Source organism: Haliaeetus leucocephalus, unplaced genomic scaffold (assembly GCF_000737465.1).
Source record: "Haliaeetus leucocephalus isolate CR32 unplaced genomic scaffold, Haliaeetus_leucocephalus-4.0 Scaffold13, whole genome shotgun sequence".
In the NCBI taxonomy this organism is placed as follows: Eukaryota; Metazoa; Chordata; class Aves; order Accipitriformes; family Accipitridae; genus Haliaeetus; species Haliaeetus leucocephalus.
The window spans coordinates 2,649,482-2,672,427 of record NW_010972449.1 but is presented as its reverse complement, the minus strand read 5'-3'; the positions used below and the strand labels follow the sequence as shown (position 1 = coordinate 2,672,427).

At 39.7% G+C, this 22,946-nt stretch overlaps 1 protein-coding gene across 2 annotated transcripts in view; it reads left to right on the top strand.

Annotated features, from left to right (window-relative positions):
• EIF4ENIF1 (eukaryotic translation initiation factor 4E nuclear import factor 1) overlaps positions 1-22,506 on the top strand; it is a 22,865-nt gene extending 359 nt beyond the window's left edge. Inside the window, exons 2-19 of one of the 2 annotated variants that reach the window (XM_010574909.1) lie at positions 254-377; positions 3,702-3,775; positions 4,595-4,722; positions 5,317-5,612; positions 6,284-6,485; positions 7,758-7,933; positions 10,482-10,617; positions 10,954-11,133; positions 13,246-13,475; positions 14,965-15,033; positions 15,406-15,589; positions 16,083-16,162; positions 16,538-16,677; positions 16,857-16,941; positions 18,003-18,135; positions 19,339-19,683; positions 19,912-20,076; positions 20,626-22,506. In XM_010574909.1, the coding sequence (XP_010573211.1) occupies positions 258-377; positions 3,702-3,775; positions 4,595-4,722; positions 5,317-5,612; positions 6,284-6,485; positions 7,758-7,933; positions 10,482-10,617; positions 10,954-11,133; positions 13,246-13,475; positions 14,965-15,033; positions 15,406-15,589; positions 16,083-16,162; positions 16,538-16,677; positions 16,857-16,941; positions 18,003-18,135; positions 19,339-19,683; positions 19,912-20,076; positions 20,626-20,852 (2,970 nt within the window). In that variant the 5' untranslated portion in view covers positions 254-257 and the 3' untranslated portion in view covers positions 20,853-22,506. Of the gene's footprint in view, positions 1-253; positions 378-3,701; positions 3,776-4,594; positions 4,723-5,316; positions 5,613-6,283; positions 6,486-7,757; positions 7,934-10,481; positions 10,618-10,953; positions 11,134-13,245; positions 13,476-14,961; positions 15,034-15,405; positions 15,590-16,082; positions 16,163-16,537; positions 16,678-16,856; positions 16,942-18,002; positions 18,136-19,338; positions 19,684-19,911; positions 20,077-20,625 lie in introns of both variants that reach the window. The other variant, XM_010574900.1, reaches the window with a different exon arrangement.
• Positions 22,507-22,946: the final 440 nt, after the last annotated feature.

The following is a 22,946-nucleotide window of genomic DNA, read 5'->3' as shown; positions in this document are numbered from 1 at the left end:
TCCTTCGGGATCTTTGTTGTGGTAAAGCTGCTTAGGAGCTGGGCTCGGGGGCGGCGGGCTTCGGGATCGGGCTGAGTGTTCCCGCGGGAGGGGCTGGGGGGGGCTACGAGTAGGGAAAAAAGAAAAAAAATAAGGCACTGTTAAGGAATGGGGTTGTTATCTGTAAGTAGTGGATGGTCTTAGGCTGGAAGGTGGATGCACCCATTGGAAAGGTACGTCTCAAAAGCTGACGGCCTGGTTTTGTTTTAAGTAGGTCCATGGTCAAAGGCTTTGGAGTAGCCATGGATAAAAGAGGAGGCGTAACAGAAACTGAAAACGGTGATGCTTTCCTGGAGTTGAACAGAATTGTGACAAAATACCCACATCGTTACACAAAGGTTAGCGCTCTCCCCTTTCCTCTGGAAGTTGTGCGCGGAGCTGTTGGTCACAGAAGTAGAGTGGGAGGTGGAGGTTTCTCTGAGAGGGAAGCAGCGAGGTGAAGGCTGAAAAGTCTTTGCTTGGATTAGGATTTGCAAGGTGGTGTGAAATGAGTGGCTTAAGTCTGATGTAGCTGCGCGGTCCTGTCCTTGATGCACTTTTTGATTCCCACCACCTTATTTTAATATCTGAGCACCTCACAGCATGTGCTGGAGAGATTATGGTAGAGACTGAAGTATGTTGTTCTACCAGCTTTCCCAAGTGCTTGCACTTCATAGTTCTAGTTCTACTTTCAGCAACGTTCCTGTAAGCTGTTGACCAAAATGTTTCCTTACAGTAGATGCCATTTCCTTGGAACATGTAGCACACTAGATCTTATCGGAAGCTTTAAGGTGTTTACTAAGATGCCTTTTTGTAATCTTAGAATTGCTCATATTTGGCTGCTGGAAGCCAAAGTGCTTCTGACTCCAACCAGTGCTTAGTGTTAAAACTTTAATACAGGTGCTTTTGTTTAGCTGTGATACCCAAATATGTGCATGAGTGGAAGAACAATAAATAACTTGCAAATAAAGATTCTTTCAATACTAAGTGAGTTTGATATGCTGTGGGGTTCAAGGTTCAAATCTTGCTTGAGGTTTTGGTACCACTGCTGAAAAACATGCTTTTAGAAAGAGCCTGTAATGGTGGCTGATTTTCCCATTGCTGAAACCTGTGGGAACAGGTGGTCATTGCTTTGTGGAAATCTATTAAGACTGTTTGCAACAAATGGCCTGAAGTGTGGAACAGGGTGAGACAGTGTGTTGTTGCTGACTGTGTTATCTTACTTGAGGAATTCTGAACTGTTAGCTTCCTACTAGGTTGTTTTTTAAAAGAAAAAAAATTATCATTGTGGCTTTGTTCTCTTGAGATAGTAGGGCTAGCTTATTTTAACGAGACATCAACAATAAACCAAGTACTTCATAATTGGCAAAACTTACATGGGAATTGTATGGCTTTCTAATTATCTCTAACTTATTCGAAAAGATGTAGACTTAACCTTCTAAGATGTAAACTATACTGTTGCTCAGACCTTGTTATTTAATTAACTATAAAGTGAAGGAGAGGAGCTCTCTTTAAACTTTTTTTGCTGCTGGAAAAGTGGTGTATCTATACTTGTTCAGCCTTGCCCAGCTCCTCTCAAGAGTAGTAACTGAATGCAGCTTCAAATTCTGTATGCTTTTTTGGGCAGTATTCAGCTAGTGCTGGTGGTAGCTATACACTGAAACCGATCCACTTGTAGCTTCAGTTTTGTTAATTCAGTACCTGTAGTTTCTGATCAGGATAGAGTTGCAGAACTAGTGCCAGAAGGCATCTGGTCTTATTTATCTGTTGGTTTCCAAGGAGTCTAAACTCAAGAAACACCAGAAATCAATCTGTGTTAAAATATCTTGCATCGTGGTGGTGTTTTTTATGAGTAGCATCTTAAATATAGCTGGTTTAAGGTGCTCCTGTAATCAATGTTGTAAGGCAATTTCACATGATCCAGTTTCCTGTTAATTAGGGATGAGAGAAACACTGTTTCAAGACATGTGCTGCTGATTTGGAAGGGGGAGCTGATTTCCTTTAACAGCTTATATGCATTTACTACCAGTAGGAAAACAATTGGCTTGTACTATGAATCCTTCTAAACTGAATAAAACTGTTTAATAACACCTAAACACACTTTCCTCCACCCACTTAAAAGTGCTAGTGTGAGAATTAAAAAAAAAAAAAACCCACCCAAAACCACATTCTGGAAGTGCCACTGTTAATCTCCACTCTCATGAGGATGTTATATAGTCCAAGCTGTGTCGCCTCTAGTTTTTTGGAAGCTGTTGCTCCAAGGGCACACAGCTAATGAGCGAAAGCCAAGAAACAATTCAAATTTTCCTCACTTCAATGGAAGAATTGCAATAGGATCTGCTTGAGAGTCTATGGACTCCCTCTCGTGGCCAACAAAATAGTCAGTTTCAAGTCTGGTGATGGACAGTGCTGTTAATACTTGTGATATCTGCATCAGGCAATGATAGCATTACAGCACTGATGTTCCTCGTAGATCAAGGTTTATTTTGGGAAGCTGTGGGCAGAAAGGCTAGTCTCCCTCTCTTTAATGGAAGTCTTTTTGCTGAAGACTAGTACAGGATGATGCTTGGGTATAGATGTAGGTATGTGTGTGTGCATATTAAGGTTTTGTCCAGGGGAAGCTGCTATGTGGAAACTTTCAAGTATGAAGCTCCCATAGCTAATGAACTGATTTTAATCACATGGGGATAATGATGTAAAAGCTCTAGAGGATATTGTATCCTTGGGAAAAAGGTAAAGGGATTTCCTTCTTCAGTTCGGCTGATGTGCGGTGTCTGCTGTTAGGATTTCTTTATCCTTCCAGCTGCCTACTGATTTCTGCACAGTTCTGAATCAATTCAGTACAGTTGGGAGTGAGGCAGATTGAAGAAAGGTAATCCTAGGGAGAGTGAGTAAGTTTAATTAGAAATGTGCACATTGACTGCAGCCAAGTTAATGATGGTTCAAAGCACTGATGATCACGCCACTGGTAATGCTTTTTAAGTGTAGCAAACTGCAGTGAGAGTGTAGATTGATTATTAGTTTGCCTCAAATGACTAACTGCTCAGGGGTGTGCGATAGTAAACTAAGGACTGTATTTGAAAGCTGGTAGAAAGTGGGAGAACTGTAGTAATTATTCAGCATTGATTTGGTGTTGGGTAGAGTCGGTAATTGTATAATGTGCATTTAGGTATCTTGGAATTGGTGGTGGTCAAATTGCAAGCTTCTGTGGAATCTGCAGATCTACATTAGTAACTGGTATTGTGGTAATGCTTTTTTTTACCTGCTGAATCTTAATATAGTGTTAAACATAGCAATTTTGATTCCATCTTGAGAACTTACTAGCTCCAGTATCAATGATGCCTGTCTTGCTTATAAGCTGAATGGTCCAGGGAAGTGAATAGGTAAACATGTATGATGTGAATGGCCTTTGAAGTGTTAATGAGGACTGAACCTGACCTGGTAAGGCTTAGTACTTCAAATAAGTGTTTGTTCAGTGGTCAGTGGTAGAAGAACTGAAAAATAAACTTGCTGTCTAAGGTCAACTTTTCACTGCACTATTTCACAGGAAATGAAACGACGTATTGGGAAACTTGGGTAGTCAAATTAAAACACTAAATTGAACAGGCAGTCTGGAATAGATATTTTGGGTCACTTGAGTCTTGTCTGGGTAAGAATTGGAATTAACTGCTTGCTTTTCCTAGGAGGAACTGCTGGATATTAAAGAGCGTCCCTACTCTAAGCAAAGACCTTCTTGTCTTTCTGAAAAATATGACAGGTATTTTCTTCATTCTACAAAAACTATATACATTTTTTTCCAAAATAAAAGTTTAAATTGCAAAAAGTTCTTAGCTAAGAAGTGCACTTACATTGATGCAAGGTATACGTGCTGCAGAGTTTAGTGTATGACAGTGTTTTCAGAAGTACTAATCTACTAGGAAAGGCTTAATGCTCTAGCTAGGGATTTTGTGCTTTGAACAAAGATTGTAACATGAGATCCAGCAGAAAATAACTTCACACGAGTCTTACGGACTTGCAGGAAAAACTACCAAGAATATAGATGGCTGTATAGCACAGACTGACTGGGTCATGTTGCAACAAGCTGACTTGCTTGATAGATGACTCCCACGTTGACAGTGTACCTTATTTAAGAATGAAGGTGAGAGTGTTTTGGCTTGTGTTTCTAAGTTTGCTAAACAGCAGTATCTTTACTATTCAGATTAATTTATTGTACAAGTAAGTATGAGATTGAGGTAGAATTTTCTGAGTGCTTAAAAACAGTGCTGTGTGATCTACTTGAGCTGTTTTTCAGTGTACTAAGCAAACTTCACCAATAACTGGTGGGACAACATGTCCATATGTTGTCCCTTTTATAATCTGATGCTGGGTATTTTACTTCCTTACTGTTACAGAAGGGATCCAGAGTACTGTGTATGAGGTAATAAAGTATAGTAAGGCAAAGATTTAGAAGTTGGGTATGAAAGGTGCTTCACTTGTACAGACTACTAGTCAGTGAATTCCAGGTTTTCAGCAGCAGTACTATGAATTACTTATTAGACTACAAGTAGCAAACAATCCTGCAATTTTATTTTCATAGCGATGGTGTCTGGGATCCAGAGAAGTGGCATGCATCTTTATATCCGAGTTCAGGAAGAACTTCACCAGTGGAAAGCTTTAAAAAAGATTTGGATTCAGATCGGACTTCTCTTATGCGTAGGATAGTAGGTAAGTGTGTTCTTATAGCACAAGACTCAAAAGTGAACATAGGCTGTTGGCAAAACCTTTCCTTTGGGATGACACAAATATGACTAAACAAAGTATCTCTGAAAATTGTTTGACTGCACGGAATAAGTGTCAAGGAAATCTTGATTGCTCCGACTATAGTCTAGTTTCTGGTATTCTGGTAACTTATCTAACAGCAAACTTCAGTAGCAGTCAGTTATTATATCCTACTATTTTTGCTATATAATAGTAAATACATATGTAATAATGCAAGTAAAATGTAAATGTAATAACGCAGGGGACAATTTCCCTACAATTCAAGACTGAGTACTTAAAAGGCCTATAGTGGGAAAGCAGGTACTTCCTAGGAGACTGCAATGATTCCTCAATATCCAACTGTAAATTTAATTTTTTTTCCTCTGCACTTCCTGTGGTCTCAGCTAGATTAGCTTCGTGAAAATAAATCATGAGTGTTTTCCTTCGCAAAGTTCTGGGATAGCAGCAAGGCTATGGAACAGAAGGCTACTATACAGATAACTAGCTTGTATTTACTAATACATTAAAGTCAGTGCTTTTTGTGTGGTCTTTGACTTGTAGATCCAAGAGAGCGAGTGAAAGAAGATGACTTGGATGTAGTCTTAAGTCCACAAAGGCGAAGCTTTGGAGGTGGCTGTCATGTAACTGCAGCTATTAGCTCACGTCGAGCAGGGAGCCCATTAGAAAAGGAGAATGACGGTGTCCGTGTTATTGGTGGCCGTAGGATTGGCAGTGGAAGAATTATCTCTTCTCGTAACTTTGATAAAGACCACCGGGGTGGTGAAAAAGACATACGTGATTCTAGAGATGCAAGAGACCGAGATCGTGAGAGGGACTACAAAGATAAACGCTTCAGGGTTTGTTCTTTCTTTTCCTGATTGCATATTAAATCAGAGGTTTTGGACACTTTGCCCTAAAAGCAACAGGGGCAAGTTATCTGCATGCAGCAGTTGAGTGTTCTGTGCAAGTAGGCCATTTCTTCTTAAAAGCACCTTTATGGTGTAAAGGGCAAGCACTCAGTGCTTCAAAAACTTAGTTTTCAGTCCTTTGGACAGCTCAACTGGGATGCGTCTAATACTGTGTAGCTTACAAACCTTGCCTGTGGTAGATGTAATAGAAAGATATTAAAAAGTCTAATAGTTCACTTGTAGTTCTTGACCTAGAAGTTGTTGGTGAGTGTCTCTAAACTCAGGTGGAAGCTTTCCATGCTTTCAGACATAATTTTTTTCTTTTTTTTTTTTTTTTAAAAAGGAGGAACCACTAGCCTACCTTTCAGGATACAACACTGAGTTTAGGTACTGGCAGACCAATAGCCTTCAGTGTAATGAAGCAGAAGTTCAACTGTGAAGCTTAAAATGTAAAAGCTTACTGAGCATGCAGAGTGTGCATATAAAACTTAAAAAAAAAAAAAAAACCAAAGAAAAAAAATCCAGAACTGGTGTAAAAAGGTGGTAATTTGCTTTGGAGGTCAGGGAGGAGTCTTACGAAACAGCATTTTATGGTTAATGTTTTTAATATCTCACTTCAGAGGGAATTTGGTGACAGCAAGCGTGTCTTTGGGGAGCGAAGAAGGAATGACTCTTACACTGAAGAGGAACCCGAGTGGTTTTCTGCTGGTCCTACAAGTCAGTCTGAAACCATTGAGCTCACCGGCTTTGATGATAAAATTTTGGAGGAGGATCACAAAGGGAGAAAACGTACAAGACGACGCACGGCCTCACTAAAGGAAGGTAATAGCAGATTCGACAAAAGCTTTGCTTGTTGGCTAGTATGGCGCTGGGTGTAGAGGTGATTGTTACAGATCCAGGCAATTGTAAAGAATAATGCAGTTTACCAGCCTTTATCTTAAACTTGCGTAGGTTTTGATCATCCTGAAGCATAAGATGTAAGGCCCATGACTGATCTTTCAGACTGCAAATATCTTTAAGTGATAAAATACTATTTTTTCAAAAGGCAGGCAGGACTGTGAGGCTGGGAAAAAAAATCTTGTATGGATGTTGAATGATACCAGGAATTTGTAGGCTCTTAAAAAGGTCTTGTCCATTTCTATACCCTGCTGGGTGCTAAAGGTTTGGTTTAAACTAAGCTAATGCTCTGAGGTACTTGAAATTTTTTTTTTTTTTTCCTTATAGTAATACTAACATTAGGAACACTGAGTTGAACATACAGCTGCCAGTAATACAGCTTTAAGCTGAATTTGGAGACTATCTGAATTTGTCTGCAGTCATTGGACTTCAAGTCTACAATTATTATTACCACTGTGAAAGCTGTAGTATAAATCTCTCTGAGGCAAGAGAGGATGACTTCTTAATGCTAGAAATTCCACAGGTGGACAACATAAACCTGAAGAGTTCAGGTTTAGTTGTGTATTCGCTTAACCAAAATGTAGTACAGTTTCAAGTATACTAGGTTTGTAGTCATGTTACAGCTTTTTTGCAGCACCTGTGCAAGCTTGTTGTGTCTTTAAAATGCCATGTGCTTTGCTCCTGCTGGAGGAGAGGAGCAATATTTGTCATATGTTGACAATATTAAGAACTTGTGTCAAGTAACAGCTTTCAGGGAGTCTGCTCTCTGGGGGCACCTAGGAAGAAGGCAGGAGCTGCCAAAGGATTCTTGATGGAAAAACAGCAGCAGCTGTTAACTTACTGTAACAGCTGTATCTGCTTGGTGTGATGTAATATCTGATCTGTTCTGTATACTTCCTGGGTTGATCAGGGTGCAGTTGTTTACACATGATTCAGTGGCAGTTCTTATTTTCTTGAAGTAGATAGTCTTCATTACAGACTAGAAGCTCTGTGCTAGGAGTTCTAGTGGGTGCTAGTTTCTGTTGTGGCAGACTGCAGCCAGCACAATATAAGTGATGAAATATCACATAGGTGGCTAGATTACTCTGGTCCTATGCTCCTAATTCCTAGGCAAATGCATTGACTGTTAGGCACTGTTCCCATAGGAAATAGTCAAGTTCAGTGACTCAGCAATCACTTGATTATTTTCTTTTTAAGGGATAGAATGCAATGGTGGAGTGGCAGAAGAGGATGAAGCACAAGCTGTCCTTGCCAATGAAACTCCAGCAGATCAAGAAGTTCCTAGGGAAGCTGTTTTACAAGAACCAGCTCCAGGAGAGTTTGACTTCAATGAGTTCTTTAACTTGGATAAAAGTGTTCCTGGCCTGGCTTCGGTGAGGTGTTTTGTTTTGTTTTTCTAGAACTGGCTGTATTCATAAGCAGCATTTTTGCTGCGGCTGCATTCAGTGAAAGCTAAAACTTCCTGCTGTGTGAAGTCGCTTTATGCAGCGTGTAAGTCTAAGATGAATTTGCGGAGATTTAGCTTTGCAGTGTTAGGATGTTACTTCTAAAGTGTTATCCCTGGGACTGGCTCCATCTCCAAAGAAAGTGTATGAGGCAAGCTAGTTGATTATTTTTCCTTTTTGGTCATCACTTGAAGACTCAAAATGAGCATCCTGGGTGGATGATCTTTGAAATTATTACAGATATGTTCAGGGAAGTTTCACTCAAATCCATTCAAATGGATGTGTTGTGCGAGCTTCCTGGAAGGCAGTAAGCCTGGAGACACCTGATGAATGCTGTCTCAGATATAGTTGCATTGTTATCGATACCAGTAATGTGGCTGAAAGGATGTATGTCTGACAGGGTTTGAATCTTTATTACTTAAACCTCTGTATAGTGGTTAATTCATTATTTAGAACTATTACTACTGAGTTGGAAAAAGAAACATAGCCTATTATTTCAGTCAAAAGCATGTTTAAACAATGTTATTGATGTGACTAGTAGATACTCTGTGTAGCCCAGGTCATATGTGGGATGCTACTGATACCTAGGAGCTAGTAACAAGACTATGAAGAAAGACTGACACTTGCACCGAAAGTTTCTTCCAATAGTGGATTTTTTCCTCCAGCCATGATTTGATGGGGATTCTGGTACTTCTGTTGGTAGTGTGCAGTTCTTGAACATCTGATTTCTAGAGGTAATAGTAGTTGGTTAGTGTTCATTGTTTTTAGTCTGAAAGCTGTACCTGGTCTGTACCTTAGCATGCTTTTTCTTCTTCACCACAAGAAGGGGTAAGTGGGTCCAGCAAGTACTGACTAAGCACAGGCCTAATCCATCAACTGCTGATGTTTCTATTCTGACCTCTACATCACTAGGAAGAAAAGCTATTCTTGACTATTCTAGATGGTATAACTGATTAGTAGATAGAATTTGAGTAAAAAGGCTTAGTGTTGTAGAAAGGTAAGTTTAAATAAAAAATAATAATACTCTGACAGGAAAGAAACAGACCTGATATACAGTTTAGAAATGTTAAGGTTTAAAAAAGTAGAATCCTGACCTAGTCTTTAATGTGGAAGAGCTGCTTGCATTAAAAAAGGTTTGTCATACATACATAGCGGAGAGTTTGTTCTCTCTATAGAAGATGTAAATGATGTGTCTGTTAGGCTTGATAATCTGATTTTTCAGCATATCTACAAGATGGTGACTCCTTTCAAAAACAGGGAATTCTCAAATCACAAAATATCTGCTGATGAAACTTTAGTGGGCAGATGCTTATAATTTGTCAAAAAAGCAAGTTTCAGACTAACCAGAACTTATCGTAATATTCTTTCTTTGTATTGGTTATGTCTGTGACAAGTGTTATAGTAGATTTGTACATTTCCTAACGTAACTGTCTTAATTCTTCTAATATGTTAGATTCAAACAATCAAAACCAAACGGATCAATACTATCTTGGTTTTGCTGTTGTAAATAGTGTTGAGAGCCCCTTGTTTCAGAGAAGACGGCTTCTCTGGCAGAAGGAAGCTGTTCTTTTTTCTAAAAGTAAATGTGCTGTTTGGTAAAACTGCATCTGTGCCTATTAAACAGGTTTTTAACTGGATGCTATCTTGCAAGATAAGAAGAGCTTTAGTTTGAGTTAAATTTTATAATGCACTGTTTCTTAAATACTTGTAATGATGAGCAAAGAAGTAAACAGTTGCTATAAGCTGTAGTGACTTCTAACAGATTAACTCAATGATATACTGCTTAGTGACCTCAGTTCTGCCTGGAAGGGAGAAAGTGCTAGCTGCTAGTACTTTGCTGATGATGCAGACTCTGACTTGAAGAATGCAACCCTCTTATTCCCAAAATGGTTCAGCATGTGAAGTGCAAGCAAGTAACCCGTAGCTACTGGCGTTCTCCCCCCAGTCCTTGTGGGATGCTTGCAAGTTGGGGAGTAATCTTTGCACTACATTCCAAGCAGTGTCCTTGGCCAGTGCTGGAACTGAATTGAATTGTGATTGCAGAAAATCCAATGGATCAGAGTACTCCTTTTGTACAGTGATAGGGACCAGCCTTGAGCCATCTGACTCTCAGAATTACTAATTGTTATAATTTGTTGTAATTCTTGGGGCAAATGCTTCTCACTTTTTTGGCATATCCACTTTAAAATGGAATAGTTAATGATCTTTGGATGCTCTGATTATGCTGTTTCAGTTACAGTTTTACTCTGAACAAATACTTGGTATAAATAGAAGATGTATGATGGGTTATGCTGACTACACAAATGCTGCCATATTAGGAGGAAAAAAAAACAGTTCAAAGCTGCTAAACTCTGGGAGTAGCATCTAGTTGTCTGTAGCAGAAGAATCTTGATTGCACAGTAAAGCTTCTCAAATATGTTGCTGATCTTGCTTCTGTTAAGAGTATCTTTTTTTTTTTTTTGCCCCCATAATCTAGATGATAGAAGATGTGCTGGGGGAAGGTTCAGTGTCTGCCAGCAGGTTCAGCAGGTGGTTTTCTAATCCTAGTCGTTCTGGAAGTCGGTCAAGCAGCTTGAGATCTACACCACATGAGGAACTGGAGAGGCTAGCAGGTAAGATTATAGGACAGTGCAGGGTCAGATCACCTCCTTCCATATTCCTTCCTACTCATTCAATAAGAACATGGCAGATAAAGCTTTAGGATAGTGAATTCTCCCACAGTTTAAGCACTTGACATTCTTTTGGAAGCTTTTAGAGTAAGCAGCTATAAGTTCTTTTTTTATAAATGCTTTTGTCATGCTTCCTTATGACTTTCCAGCTGATCTTGGGCAAGGGGTGTGAGGCATAACTTTTCAGTGACATATTGAAGTTGGTTACCAGTGTATGTTCATCTGGAGACATTGGGTTGGTAAACTGATGTCGCAGTGCTCCTGGTTTTGCTGTTTCAGGTCTAGAGCAAGCCATTCTCTCCCCTGGCCAGAACTCTGGAAACTACTTTGCTCCCATTCCATTGGAAGACCACTCTGAAAACAAAGTGGACATCCTAGAAATGCTACAGAAAGCCAAAGTGGACTTAAAACCTCTTCTCTCAAGTCTTTCAGCCAACAAGGAAAAGCTTAGAGAGAGCAGTAAGTGCCTCTTCAGATATTGTCGAGTTCTTGTGATGCAGTATCTCAAGGCAAGAGGCTTGGTATTCTGGAAACCTCAACTGCCAAGTCCAGGAGTAGGAAGTATTACAGGTTTACTTACACTACTGAAATTCCAGTATTCAACAGATCTCAGTTGTCAATATCATCACTGATTCTTTTCATCCTAATCACAGGATGACATCGGGACTCTATCGGACTGCTTTACTGGCCAGTAATAATCATAAGTTAAGATGATGCAAGTCTTGATCTGAGTTTCCAGCTTTGTCTATGGCATTTACATAAGTTTTTCATACTGGAGACTGGTAATGTCAGCTCTGAAACTATGTGGCATTTAAACTCTGGCTTTACCAAAAACTTGGTGTAAGTCATTCTTGCAAACATCTATAATGGATCACATTGATCCATTAAGTATCAGTATCTAAAAAGATGGAACAGTGGCTTGAGGATGTCAGTTTTTTCAGGTGTGTACTGTAAACTTGAACTTCTCAAGACTGTTGCTAGCACTTGAAGCACAGTGGTCTCTGCTCACTGTTCAGTGCATTAATTAAATGGTTAATATAGAGCAACAACATAGGAAGAGATTTGTCTTAGTTATGCTAACTTGGCTAGAATCATGGCATTCCAGGGAACTTTGTTAGAATTCACTTTTGCTAGCACCAGCTGTTCTAGACAGAGTTCAGGGCTGACTTTAAACTTAGTGTTCAAGGACACTTCCAAGTTAGGGATTTGCATGTTTGGGCCCATAGCATGCATGGAGGGTACAAAATGCATGTGTTCTGTGAGATCTGAAGGTCTAATTCCGAATTGGTTTCTCTTTGGCAAGCAGCATGTATTGCCATGTAAACTGGACTGAACAAAAAGTAATGCTACTTTGTGATTTGTGTGAAGTAGCTAGGAAGGAAAGCATCCAAGCACTGCAAATATTCTTAAGCATCCAGTCTGGGAGTAGGGAGTGTTGGCTAATGTGGAGAACTTTTTCTTAATTTGACTTAAATAGAACTACAAGTCCTTTCTGTGTTCTGCTTAGTCTGACTTTCCTACTAAAAGCTTTTTCAACTTTGATCCTCACAAACCAAGGATGAAAGAACAAAAAATTGTGGGGAAGCTTCCATGCACTCAAAAGTACCTGATGTGGGTTCTCTATTCCCATAAAATGCTGTGCAGTTCTTCAAGTGTTGTGGAGTTTTCAAGTCAATTCCTCTCCACCAATGTCATTTTTCCTCATGTTCCATGTTGCATGTCTGCATCATTGTTTCTTTTCTCCACCTTCTTGCCCAAATTTCCAGTAAGTCTTATTTCTTTGGGCCAGCATCTGCTACAGCAACCCATGGCATGCTCCTGTCTCTTCTGCCTTTTCTCTTAAGGTGTCATACCTTGTGATGTGTGTTAGCTGGTCCACAAAGCATGTCTAGCCTTGATGTCGGGGCAACTGATAGATGTTTATATATGCATACAGAGGAAAAAAGTACTGCTTAATGACACTTGTACCTTATTCTGGTTATGCCAGTGAAATCTATAGTGGCTTTCATTTCTGAGCAAAAAAAATCTACTTCAGACTTTATGCACACCAAACTAAGTGTGTAACTGAGTCTCCAAAGTATCTAAATTTTCCAGGTATGTATTCTCTCCACTTACGATAGCTTCAGACCATTTGACATTGCTTACCCTGTGGCTGTAAGACCATCTGGTCTCCTGGAGTATAAGATAAATGGAACTCTCCTAACTGAAAAAGAACAAACTCAGCTGTCAGGTGAATATTCTCTATTAAAAGCAGGTGAAGTTGTAAAATGTAGTAACATGTCTTGCAGGATAAATGAAAGCTAGTGAGAACTTATCAGTGGAAACCTAAATGGGTTCTTGTGGAGTCCTATGTGCCTATAGTTGTTCATGGCAATACTCCTAATTTGGATATTAGAATATCAGTCTAAACACAGGTCAGACATGGTTTGACAGCTGCTATGAAGATCAGAAGATAGGTTTTTGGCTGTTGCTTGTTTTCAAACAATTTGTACTCAACACCTGTACAAGAATTATTAGCTCACTTGTAAACAGAGAACCATGGCTTAACAGTATTCCTCCTGTATTTCTCAGCACATTCAGGGGTTGTACTTTCAGTGGAAGAAGTCGAAGCTGGGCTAAAAGGCCTGAAAGTGGATCAGGAGGGAAAAATTGCTACTCCATTTATGGCTGAGCAAATGGAGGAAGCATTGAATGTTGCTGGCTCCAGACAGATCAAGAAAGATGGAGATATGACTGCATTTAACAAACTAGTCAGCACTATGAAGGCAAGTGGGACTCTACCTTCACAGCCCAAAGTCAATGTAAGTAGCAGACTCCTGGCTTTTCTTAACTTGTGGTAAGACATGGGTTATGAACTGGAAACCCCTTATATGAGCCTTCTGATAACATGGGAGCTGTGACTGGATACAGCAGCATGATATTAAATATAGGCTTACATTTAGAATATTGTTGCTTGGAGGGGAAAGGAAGGTGCTTTGGTCATTTTGCCCTAGCCAAAGCAAATAAAAGCGGGGCTTTCTTCAGTTCAGAGTTCACAGGGTTGATTCCATGTTAAGTGTCCAAAAGCCCCGGAACTCTAATACCATGTGAAAAGTCTTAATAATTGTCACCTTGAAAGTGGACCTGTGTGAATATCTAATACCATTGATTAATATCTGGACTCGAAGACTATAAATACTTGCCCCCAAAAAGATCCTGTATGATGAAAAGGCTGAATCTTCTACTATAGAAGACACTTTGATTAGCATCTAAAACTTTCCTACATTTGAACTCATACTGTCTGAACCTTATTTAACAAAAATACATCTGTAGAAAAGGTACTATCTGTATAACAGACATCATCAGTCCCCTCTATGGAAGACTCACTAGTGTTAGTTTAATGGTTGCCTTAGTGCTGCTATTAAAAGGTATCTCTGTTAAAATGCTTGTAGTATGGGTACAGCTAACACTTACCTGAAGTTCAGATGTCTTGCTTTAGTGGCTTTTAAGAGGTATGTCAGTGTATGGTCTAATATTTTAAAATGGGATTGTAAAATTATTTGTACTAAGATTAAATTAAACTGAATACTTGTTAGCTGAAAGATTAATATTAAACAACAGATGATACTAAGCTTTAGGCTGGAAGAGATTGTAGTATGAAACTTCATCCTGCTACTAACTGCCTAAACAGTATGCTTAACCCAGAAGCTATCAATAACTACTTCTGGCACCATAAAATACTTCCAACAAATGAGTAAGTCTAAAGCATCTGTTTTTCCTGCCAAACTTCACCCAAGGACTTTCAGCCTCATCCCACTTCACTAAAAGATAGTGAAGAATGTAAATTTTCCCTGTGAAGAATTTGCAGACTTTCACACTTAAATCGAGACTTTCATTTCTGGCTGTCCCTTTACATTGACATGTAATTTTGATGCATAGAAGAATATCTTAAATAATTTGTCTAATATACAAACATTTTTGTTTGTGCATAGTTTCAGTTGGCCACTTGGCCCAATATTTCATCTCTAGTTTACACAATTATAAATTCATATATCTTACCCAAACCTGAATAAGGCATGTTGAACTACCTGTATGCAATCCAGCACTAGGCATTTTTGTAGCTAGGGAAGATCTGTGAGCCAGCTCAGCCCTTAACTTTGCTGGAATTTTATTTGGCTGATGCATAAACTATGGTTCTAACAGAACAGGTGAAATTATTTCTGTCACTGAGACAAATGTGGATTGTCTCTTAATGAGTTTGATGCTTGTTGTATCTACATCTAATTTACAATGTTTTCATTTTCTTAGCAGAGCCTCGAGAGCCACTTATTGTCACCTCCAGAGATGCCAGGCCAGCCTCTATCAAAGAATATTCTGCAGGTACTTCTTATTGGGGGGGGGGGAGTACTTAAAAGTGTATCCCCAATGGGAAAACAATTATTTGAAAATAAGACATTTAAGGCAATTACGGGATCACTAACAGGACTCTAGAGAGAGGAAAGAGAACTAGTCACTAGTTCAGTTTACTTAGAAATTTGTCTTGTCATGCTATTTCCCATGATTACAACTTGAAAATAAAAAACCTGGCCAAGTGCCTAATTCTAAGGGCAGTCCAGAATTGGAGTATCTTGTTGTACAAGTCCACCTTGTCTTCTTAACTTGCTATAAATAGTGTAGCCTGTAGTGTAGTAAAATGAGCTCATTTGTATAAATTGATCCTACTCTGAACATTCTTTCATTACTTATTCTTAGGAACTTCTTGGTCCACCCATTACCAGACCTGCTTCATCAAATGTATTAAGTGGCCTCATAGGTGGTTTGGAACCTGCAGCCTCTTTACTGACACAAAGAGCACCTTCTCCCCCGATTCCACCTGTGTTTCCAACTAGAGCTGCTTCTGCAGACTACCTGCGCCATAGAATATCTTCACCCATTGGTGAGACTGTTTGCAAAACAGTTTTTCTTTTTTATTACTTGAGTTTGTTTTAAAGAATTCTTTGCAGAATAATAAAACTTCCTGGCACTTGGTGGGTAACCAGGTCGGTGTCTGCCTCTTGAGTGCAAGATGCCTTTTTACTTACTAGTCTCTAATGTTAAATTAATCTCAAAAAAATGTAGATGTCTGTGGTGGATCATCTAGACCTCACAGTAAATTCTGGTGTGGAGTAATGAGCTCAGCTACTGTATAGGAAGCTAATTTTCAGAGACTACTTGGCCATTTGTATTGCAAAACACTACTATGGCTTCCCTGTAGCTCTCCAGCCTAGTGACAAGGAAGAGATAGAGCTGTGTGTAGACTTAAGGGATGAGCTGAGAGCCTTCATAAGGAATCCTTAATTCATGTAGAATTGTTTAACTTAAGGTTGTATATTGTATATATTGAAAGAAACTGTTAATCCTTTTAAATACAACTGCTGAATGTTCTTTAGGTTTTGGACAAGGTTCTCAGCAATTGCTTGGTGATCCATTTCCAGGTGTAAGGAAGCCCATGAGTCCAGTTGCTGCCCAGGTTAGATTAAATGCTCTTTGCTTAATGTGTATTCATCTCTTTTTCATTGTGTGGTCTAGAACTAACCTGTGGAAACACATGCATAGCTGTTGCATTCAGATGTTTATGCTTAATTAAGTTCACTCTGAGTATGAGAATGCAAAGTCCAATTTATTACAGTCTCAAAACCTCATTGCAATTGGACCCATCTTAGAGTACCCCAAGTGCAAGATTTTTTTGAAACTTCTGTTGTCTGTCAATAACACAGATAGCTGTTGGTGGGCAGACACTTTGTGAAGACATTAGTAGCTATAGCAGTGAAACTTCAGTATCTTAAAAAAAAACTAACCAAATACAATCTCTGATTTGTGTGGTTTTTATACAACTCTACTTCAGATGAGTCCTCTGGAAATACAACAAGCTGCATTAGAGGGACTAGCATTACCACATGACTTGGCCATACAGGCAGCAAACTTCTATCAGCATGGCTTTGGTAAACCACAAATGGACAAAAGCAGAGATGGCTACAGAAACAGGTGAGTATCTGACTGAAATTTGAGGGGTACACTGTCAACTGATTTTTTTTAATGTGAGTATTGTCTTTTGCTAGATATTAGTACTAGTCATTCAAGCTTGTATTGGGTTTTGGCAATCCTGCCTTTCATTCTGTGCCAAGAGTAGAGCTAATTCTTACTAACTTGTTGTCTGTCAACAGGCAGCAGCGAGTGACTAAATCACCTGCGCCAGGACACAGAGGGAATGCATCTTCTCCAGCCCCTACAGCATCCATTACTAGCATGGTCAGTAACTAATGTATAATGATTGTAGGAAAAGCTGTAAAAGTGTCTGTAGTAACTAGAGTATAGCAACTGTAGTTGATGGGAGAAAGGGAGGCCATAGAGGAGTTAATCACATTCATGTTTTATCAGTTGCCACATGATACAAGAATGAATTACACTTCATATTTAACTTAATGTGTTCACTTTGGAAAACAGCCCTTTCTGACCACTATCTTATCTAAAACTGAAGAAGCACCATTAATATTACCTTGACTTGGTCTCCTGAAACCAAAGGAAGATAACTATGAAAACTCAGGCCCTTATATTTTGGCACTTAAGTTTTCAGAGGACAAGTGCTGAAAGCCATTAGCCACTTTGGAGAACACTGGTCTTCACTTATGAAGTGACTTACCTAAGTGCCTGTAGGTTGAAATATTACCTAGGAGCTTCAGGGTCACTTTGAAAATAAATAAAATCTCAAAGCCAAGCTGTTGCCTCACTGCCTTCAGTACTGTGTAGGATGTTGCTATGATCTAAATTTTCTGATTAATCAGTCAAGTATTTGCAGCTCAGGACTAGCACAGCTGATCAGCTGCTAAATGAAACAAGTACTTTTGTTTGTATACCAAATGAGTGGCTTCCACAGATGTTATGACTTTGGGGGAAAAATATAAATGAGGCAATAGTTTTCTGCAGATGCATCAGTCCTGAGTTAATACAGATAAGGCAGCTCTGTAGGAACTCCTGTTGAGCTGCTGTTCTGAACCAATAGCGGAAAGGAAACAGCTGTAACTTAAAATACAGCTCATCCACTTTTTCAAGCCTGTTAAGGTACACTTAATTTTGAGAACATCTGCTGGTTTTAATATAAGTATTGGACTTCTGCAAAAGCTAAAGAGAGTGCTTAAGATAGAATAAAGCTATGAAATGAGGTGAAGTAAAATCATGGGCATGCATGGCTGATTCAAAAGAGCTTTAAATGGAAAGGATGTGCTGGAATTGGAGTCCACCCACAACTAAGATAGTGTGGCCTAGATAATGAGTACCAAGTAAGGTGTTGCTTCTTACTATGTTCTCTACAGCTCTCTCCTTCCTTTACACCTACCTCTGTGATTCGTAAGATGTACGAGAGCAAGGAGAAAAGCAAAGAGGAGCCAGTTTCTGGGAAAATGAAAGTTGGTGATGGTAAAGATGAAAATCAGAGGCCAAATGAAGGTATCGTAATGGCTTTAAAATAACACACACCAGAGAGATTTGGAATAGCATCAAAGAGCTTCAGCACATAATATGCCCAGGCTAACTTTAGACATTCCTGATTTGTGGAGATGAGGAGGGTGTAGAAATGAGCCTATAATGAGAGGAAGGGTTAGAGCCATGGAGAAGATACACTTCCAAGTGCAGTCTTCCAGCAGTGTTGGGTTTAAAGCCATTTTTTCTTTACCTGTCAGTTTGTGAGCAATAGTGATACTAAGAGGCCTGGACCAAAACTGTTTCTTTGCATCTGGTCTTGACGAACAGGCATATTAACAATAATGCTTTCATATATTTCTACACCAGTAATTGAGTACAAGCAACTTACAGCCCTCTTGGGACATCTTAACTGAACAATCAAAGCTGAGACCAATTAAGCTCTTAAGTGTAGCAGGTCAAGGAAGCATTCTGTCACCCTAACTGATGTAAGTGGCTATTAAAAGGAAATGCTCGATACCAATTGCCTGACCCAGTAAGACTAACATGCCTAATTGCAGTGACACTGTCTTCAATACTGGTAACTACAGAAGTAGCTTGCAGTTCCTATTACACAGTTGGTTTTTACCTTTTAGCACTCCAACTATTACTGCTACCTCAACTAGTAGCAGATGATTCTAAGGTATTTTAGGACTTGTCTACCTGATCTAGATGGCCTGTGGAAGTACCTTCTTGAGGTGCCTTAGTGTTCCAAATCTTGCTAAGCATGTGCCAGACACAGAAGGCTGCTGCTAAAACCCCCACCCCCATCTAAACTGGAAAACGACTTCAGGCTAGATTTCTGGTACAACTCCATATTACAATTTTGTCTAGGGAGGATCCCTTGTACCTCCTGTTGCCTTTGGGACTGACTCATCCATGCTGCCAGTTCAAAATTTCTAAGAAAAGGGAAAAATAAGAATTAAAGGTGGAGTTACTGCTGATTCTGACCTAATTTAAGCTTGCTGCCAAGGGATTTCTGTGCGACACATTTGTTCTCGTTACTGTTTTGAAATAATTTGGCCAAAAGCAGCCAGGAATGACAGATGCTTGCTATTAAATATATATATATATATATATGACTAAAGTTCAACTAGTCCTGGAATCTAGCTATCAAATCCAGTCATCGGCTTTAATTTTCCTTAGTTGTAATCTCTAGCTGTGGACTATAATAGTTGTATTCAATTCTAGCTACAGATAACCTACTGTCTAGTTCTGTGGAGAATGCAGATCAAGAAACTTTGCCCACCTTAGGTACCAAACTACCTGCACTGCAACGCTCTGCATGTTCCACACCTCTTACCCAAGCAAATCGTTGCACCAAAGAGCAAGACTACAGGCCTAAATCAACTGGTAGAAAGACTCCTACAATGGCCTCCCCAGTACCAGGAGGCCCTTTTCTTCGTCCTGTTCATCAAGTACCCCTTGTTCCCCATGTACCAATTGTACGACCTGCTCATCAACTGCATCCAGGATTGGTCCAGAGAATGCTGGCACAGGGGGTTCATCCGCAACATCTTCCTCTACTGCAAGCAGGTAACACGTACTTCTTTTCCCTTAAGTTAATGCATGTTCTCTGTAAGACTGACTTTGTGTTAGGAACAGCACAAACTGATACTCATTACTGGTAATGTTTATTACATCAAAGCTTACCTTTTAAAACCAGGCAATAAATTCCAGTCTATCTAAATATATAAATGTTTGTTTTGCTTTAAGTTCCTTATGCTTATTAGGTAAGAAGTTTCCTCACTTCTTGTTCAACAGGTATGCTTCCTCCTGGGGTGGACCTGTCTCACTTGCAGGGAATATCTGCTCCCATCCTTGGCCAACCTTTCTATCCGCTACCAACAGCAAGCCATCACATCTTAAATCCACGTTCTGGGACACCTTTGCAGCTAGCGATGATGCAACAGCAACTACAACGATCAGGTAGGCTAAAACATAAAACAGGAGTGTGAGTTTCAGGACACTGACTAGCCTGCTCCAGGTACTATACTTGTTGGCCTGTTTCAGTATGCTGAGCTAACAGGAAGCTACTTTGTTAATTTAGATATTCATAATCACTAATCTTGTGTGGGTATTGAGCAGTTTGGGGCACTACAGGCTCTTATGCCAGAAGAAAGTTGTAAGCAAAGCATTCAGTTTCAAGATAGATGTTCCTATTGACATCTGCCTTTTGCAGCACATGTGCTGTCTTTCCTTCCTTGCTGGGTGAGAGGCTACCCACCTATCTCAAAATGCTATTTGATGCTGGTCTTCCAGTTAAAACCTGCATGATACTGTGTCCAGAACTGGCAGTGTCAGGCAGTTGATGGGAGTACTAAAGAGAATAAACATGTGGGGCCTGGATTTCCCAGGGCTAGTAGAATGAGTAAAAGCCACGTCCAGCTCACATGCCTTATCAGGCGATTGCTCTAGGGCAAATCTCATTGTTGGGTGAACGTATTACTCCACCTCTAATAGCTTTACATTTCACAGGCACTGGAGCGCAGGGATCAGCCACTGGTGCACAAACAACCCCTCAAAATGTGCTGCCTCGGACTGGATTATCTCATGGGCACACACAGCTTGACCATCGCCCCAGCCAGAGAAGTGGCTCTCCTATTGGCCTTGCAAAATGGTTTGGTTCAGATGTCTTGCAGCAGCCTCTCCCTTCCATGCCATCCAAAGTCATCAGTGTAGATGAACTGGAATACCGGCAGTGAACAGTGACCACTGGGTGGAACACTTGCAATTCTTTAGACTGGATAAAAATGTCCATAGTCAGGACTTCACCTCTGTTTGTTTTTTGGGGCTTTTATTTTTAGCACTCTGTGCAAAATTTCTTTTTGAGAGACTAAAGCACATGGCACCTGTCCTGGTCTCATGTCTGCATCAAGACTAAAGGATCCATTATGGCTTGAATAGTGAAGCCTGAAGAAATTTAGATGCAAGACAAAGCCAGTTTAATCCTGGAAGTGTCTATTTTTTTTTGTTGTTTTTGTAAGATATGTGAATGAAGTGCTGATATTCTCTAGTGTAGAGGTAGCAGCTATGGATTCCTCCTGCAGAAAACTAAATGTATAGACCCTTGTGTACAGACTTGTGTATAAACAATCTTTTGTATATATACACATAGAATAGCCTTTTTGAATCTATACAGCTGTACATAAGAGTAGCTGGTAACAGTTGAGCTTTAGTTGTGCCTATGGTTTGGATCTTTCTCCATTGTATGTGTGGGACTTTCTTTAAGATTAAAGTTGCATATCCTAAGTGTGAGTGAACAGGATAAAGTTGCTTTGCCTTTTCTTGCTGCTCATCTCCTCTAGGTCTCCCTCTCATGTTCTTCTGTCACGTACTGTGCACTCAGTGTAGCTAAAGTGTCAAAGTAAAAAGCCCACATCTTGCTGTCTGTGTAGCAAAGGTCTGATTCCTTGTGTGTATGACTCTTGCCACCAAATGAGCGAATTGTTTAGTCTGAACAGCCTTGAGGATGAGACCTGGTAATGATAAAGCCAGATCTTCAGTCTGCTATAAGCAAAGAGACTGTAGGTTCCTAATGGTCATAGCTCTTTCAACAGGGCTGGTGCTGGTCCTTGTTTAGCTGCAGTATTTTCTTTGTTTTAATCTTTCAAACCAGTTACTAAAGGTCATCAAAATGGAACCTTTGAATCCTTGCCCTTCAACTCCTCAGTCATAGCTGTGGTATGTTCTACACTGCCTTCACTTCTATTTACAGAAGGGAGTCCCAAGAACTGTCCTCAATCTAGTGTGCATCTACTGATGCAATTACTGTGAAGCTTGCCTTTGGAGTCTTGTTCTGTGGCTTGAAAGGGGGAGGATGGGGTAGTTTTGTGATCTTATGGTGTATATTTGGTTTTAAAATACTATGTTCCTTTTAAGCCTGTTTCCTGAACAGTTAAGTGTTCTCTTCCATCCTTCTACTGCATGGTTCCTCACTTCACTCTCACTTGTGTTGAGTCTAGTACTGCTGTCATGTCCTCTATCTAGCTTAGGCCATTGTGCTCTTTTAAAAAAGGTGAAAGCAAAACCAGAATTCTCACGGACTTGCTCTTTCTTAGGTCTCACTGAATGCAAAACCAGCAGCAGAAAAAAAAAAATCACTTGACTATATTATAACAATTGCCAGCATGCTGTGGTGGGTTTGTTTCAGTCCAGCAGAGACAATGTTGTACAGAAATAGCAAGCTGAAATCGCCAATGTGGAATCTGTTGGGGGTCACCCTTACTTCTAGCAGTTGTTCCTAAAACAATCTGTGTAGAACATGCAATCACCAGCTTGTCCTTGTAAGATTGTTTTCATACTTTTTTAACTTGACACTTTCCCAGTAACATTCTGTAAATAAAGTTGATTCTACCAGCTGTCTGTATCAACTGCTCTTAACTAAACTATAATGTCACTATATTGATTAACTTCTAGCATTTTTCTTGTGTGTAAGCTAAAACCATGCTTTGAGCTGAATCTGCAGAAAATTTCAACTTTAGTTTTATCTTCCATGTGGGGGAGAGGAATAGTCTGCTTTGAAGGTAACTGGCCTCACTGAAGACATACAATGGAATTGCTGCATTTCAATTTTTTTATAGTCTTGGTTAAGTGTAAGGAATGACATTCCAGTGTACTAGAACTTGTAAAATCAACCAGCTTTAAAGAAAGGGTGAATGAGGTTCACTGTTCATAGCTTCAACTCTGCCCCCTTCCAGTCAAGGCTGATAACCCCAGCACATCTGCTGTAGTTCAGCTCACTTACATGGGAATCTTACTTCCGAGCTTAGAAAAAATATTAGGGAAAATGCCTGGAG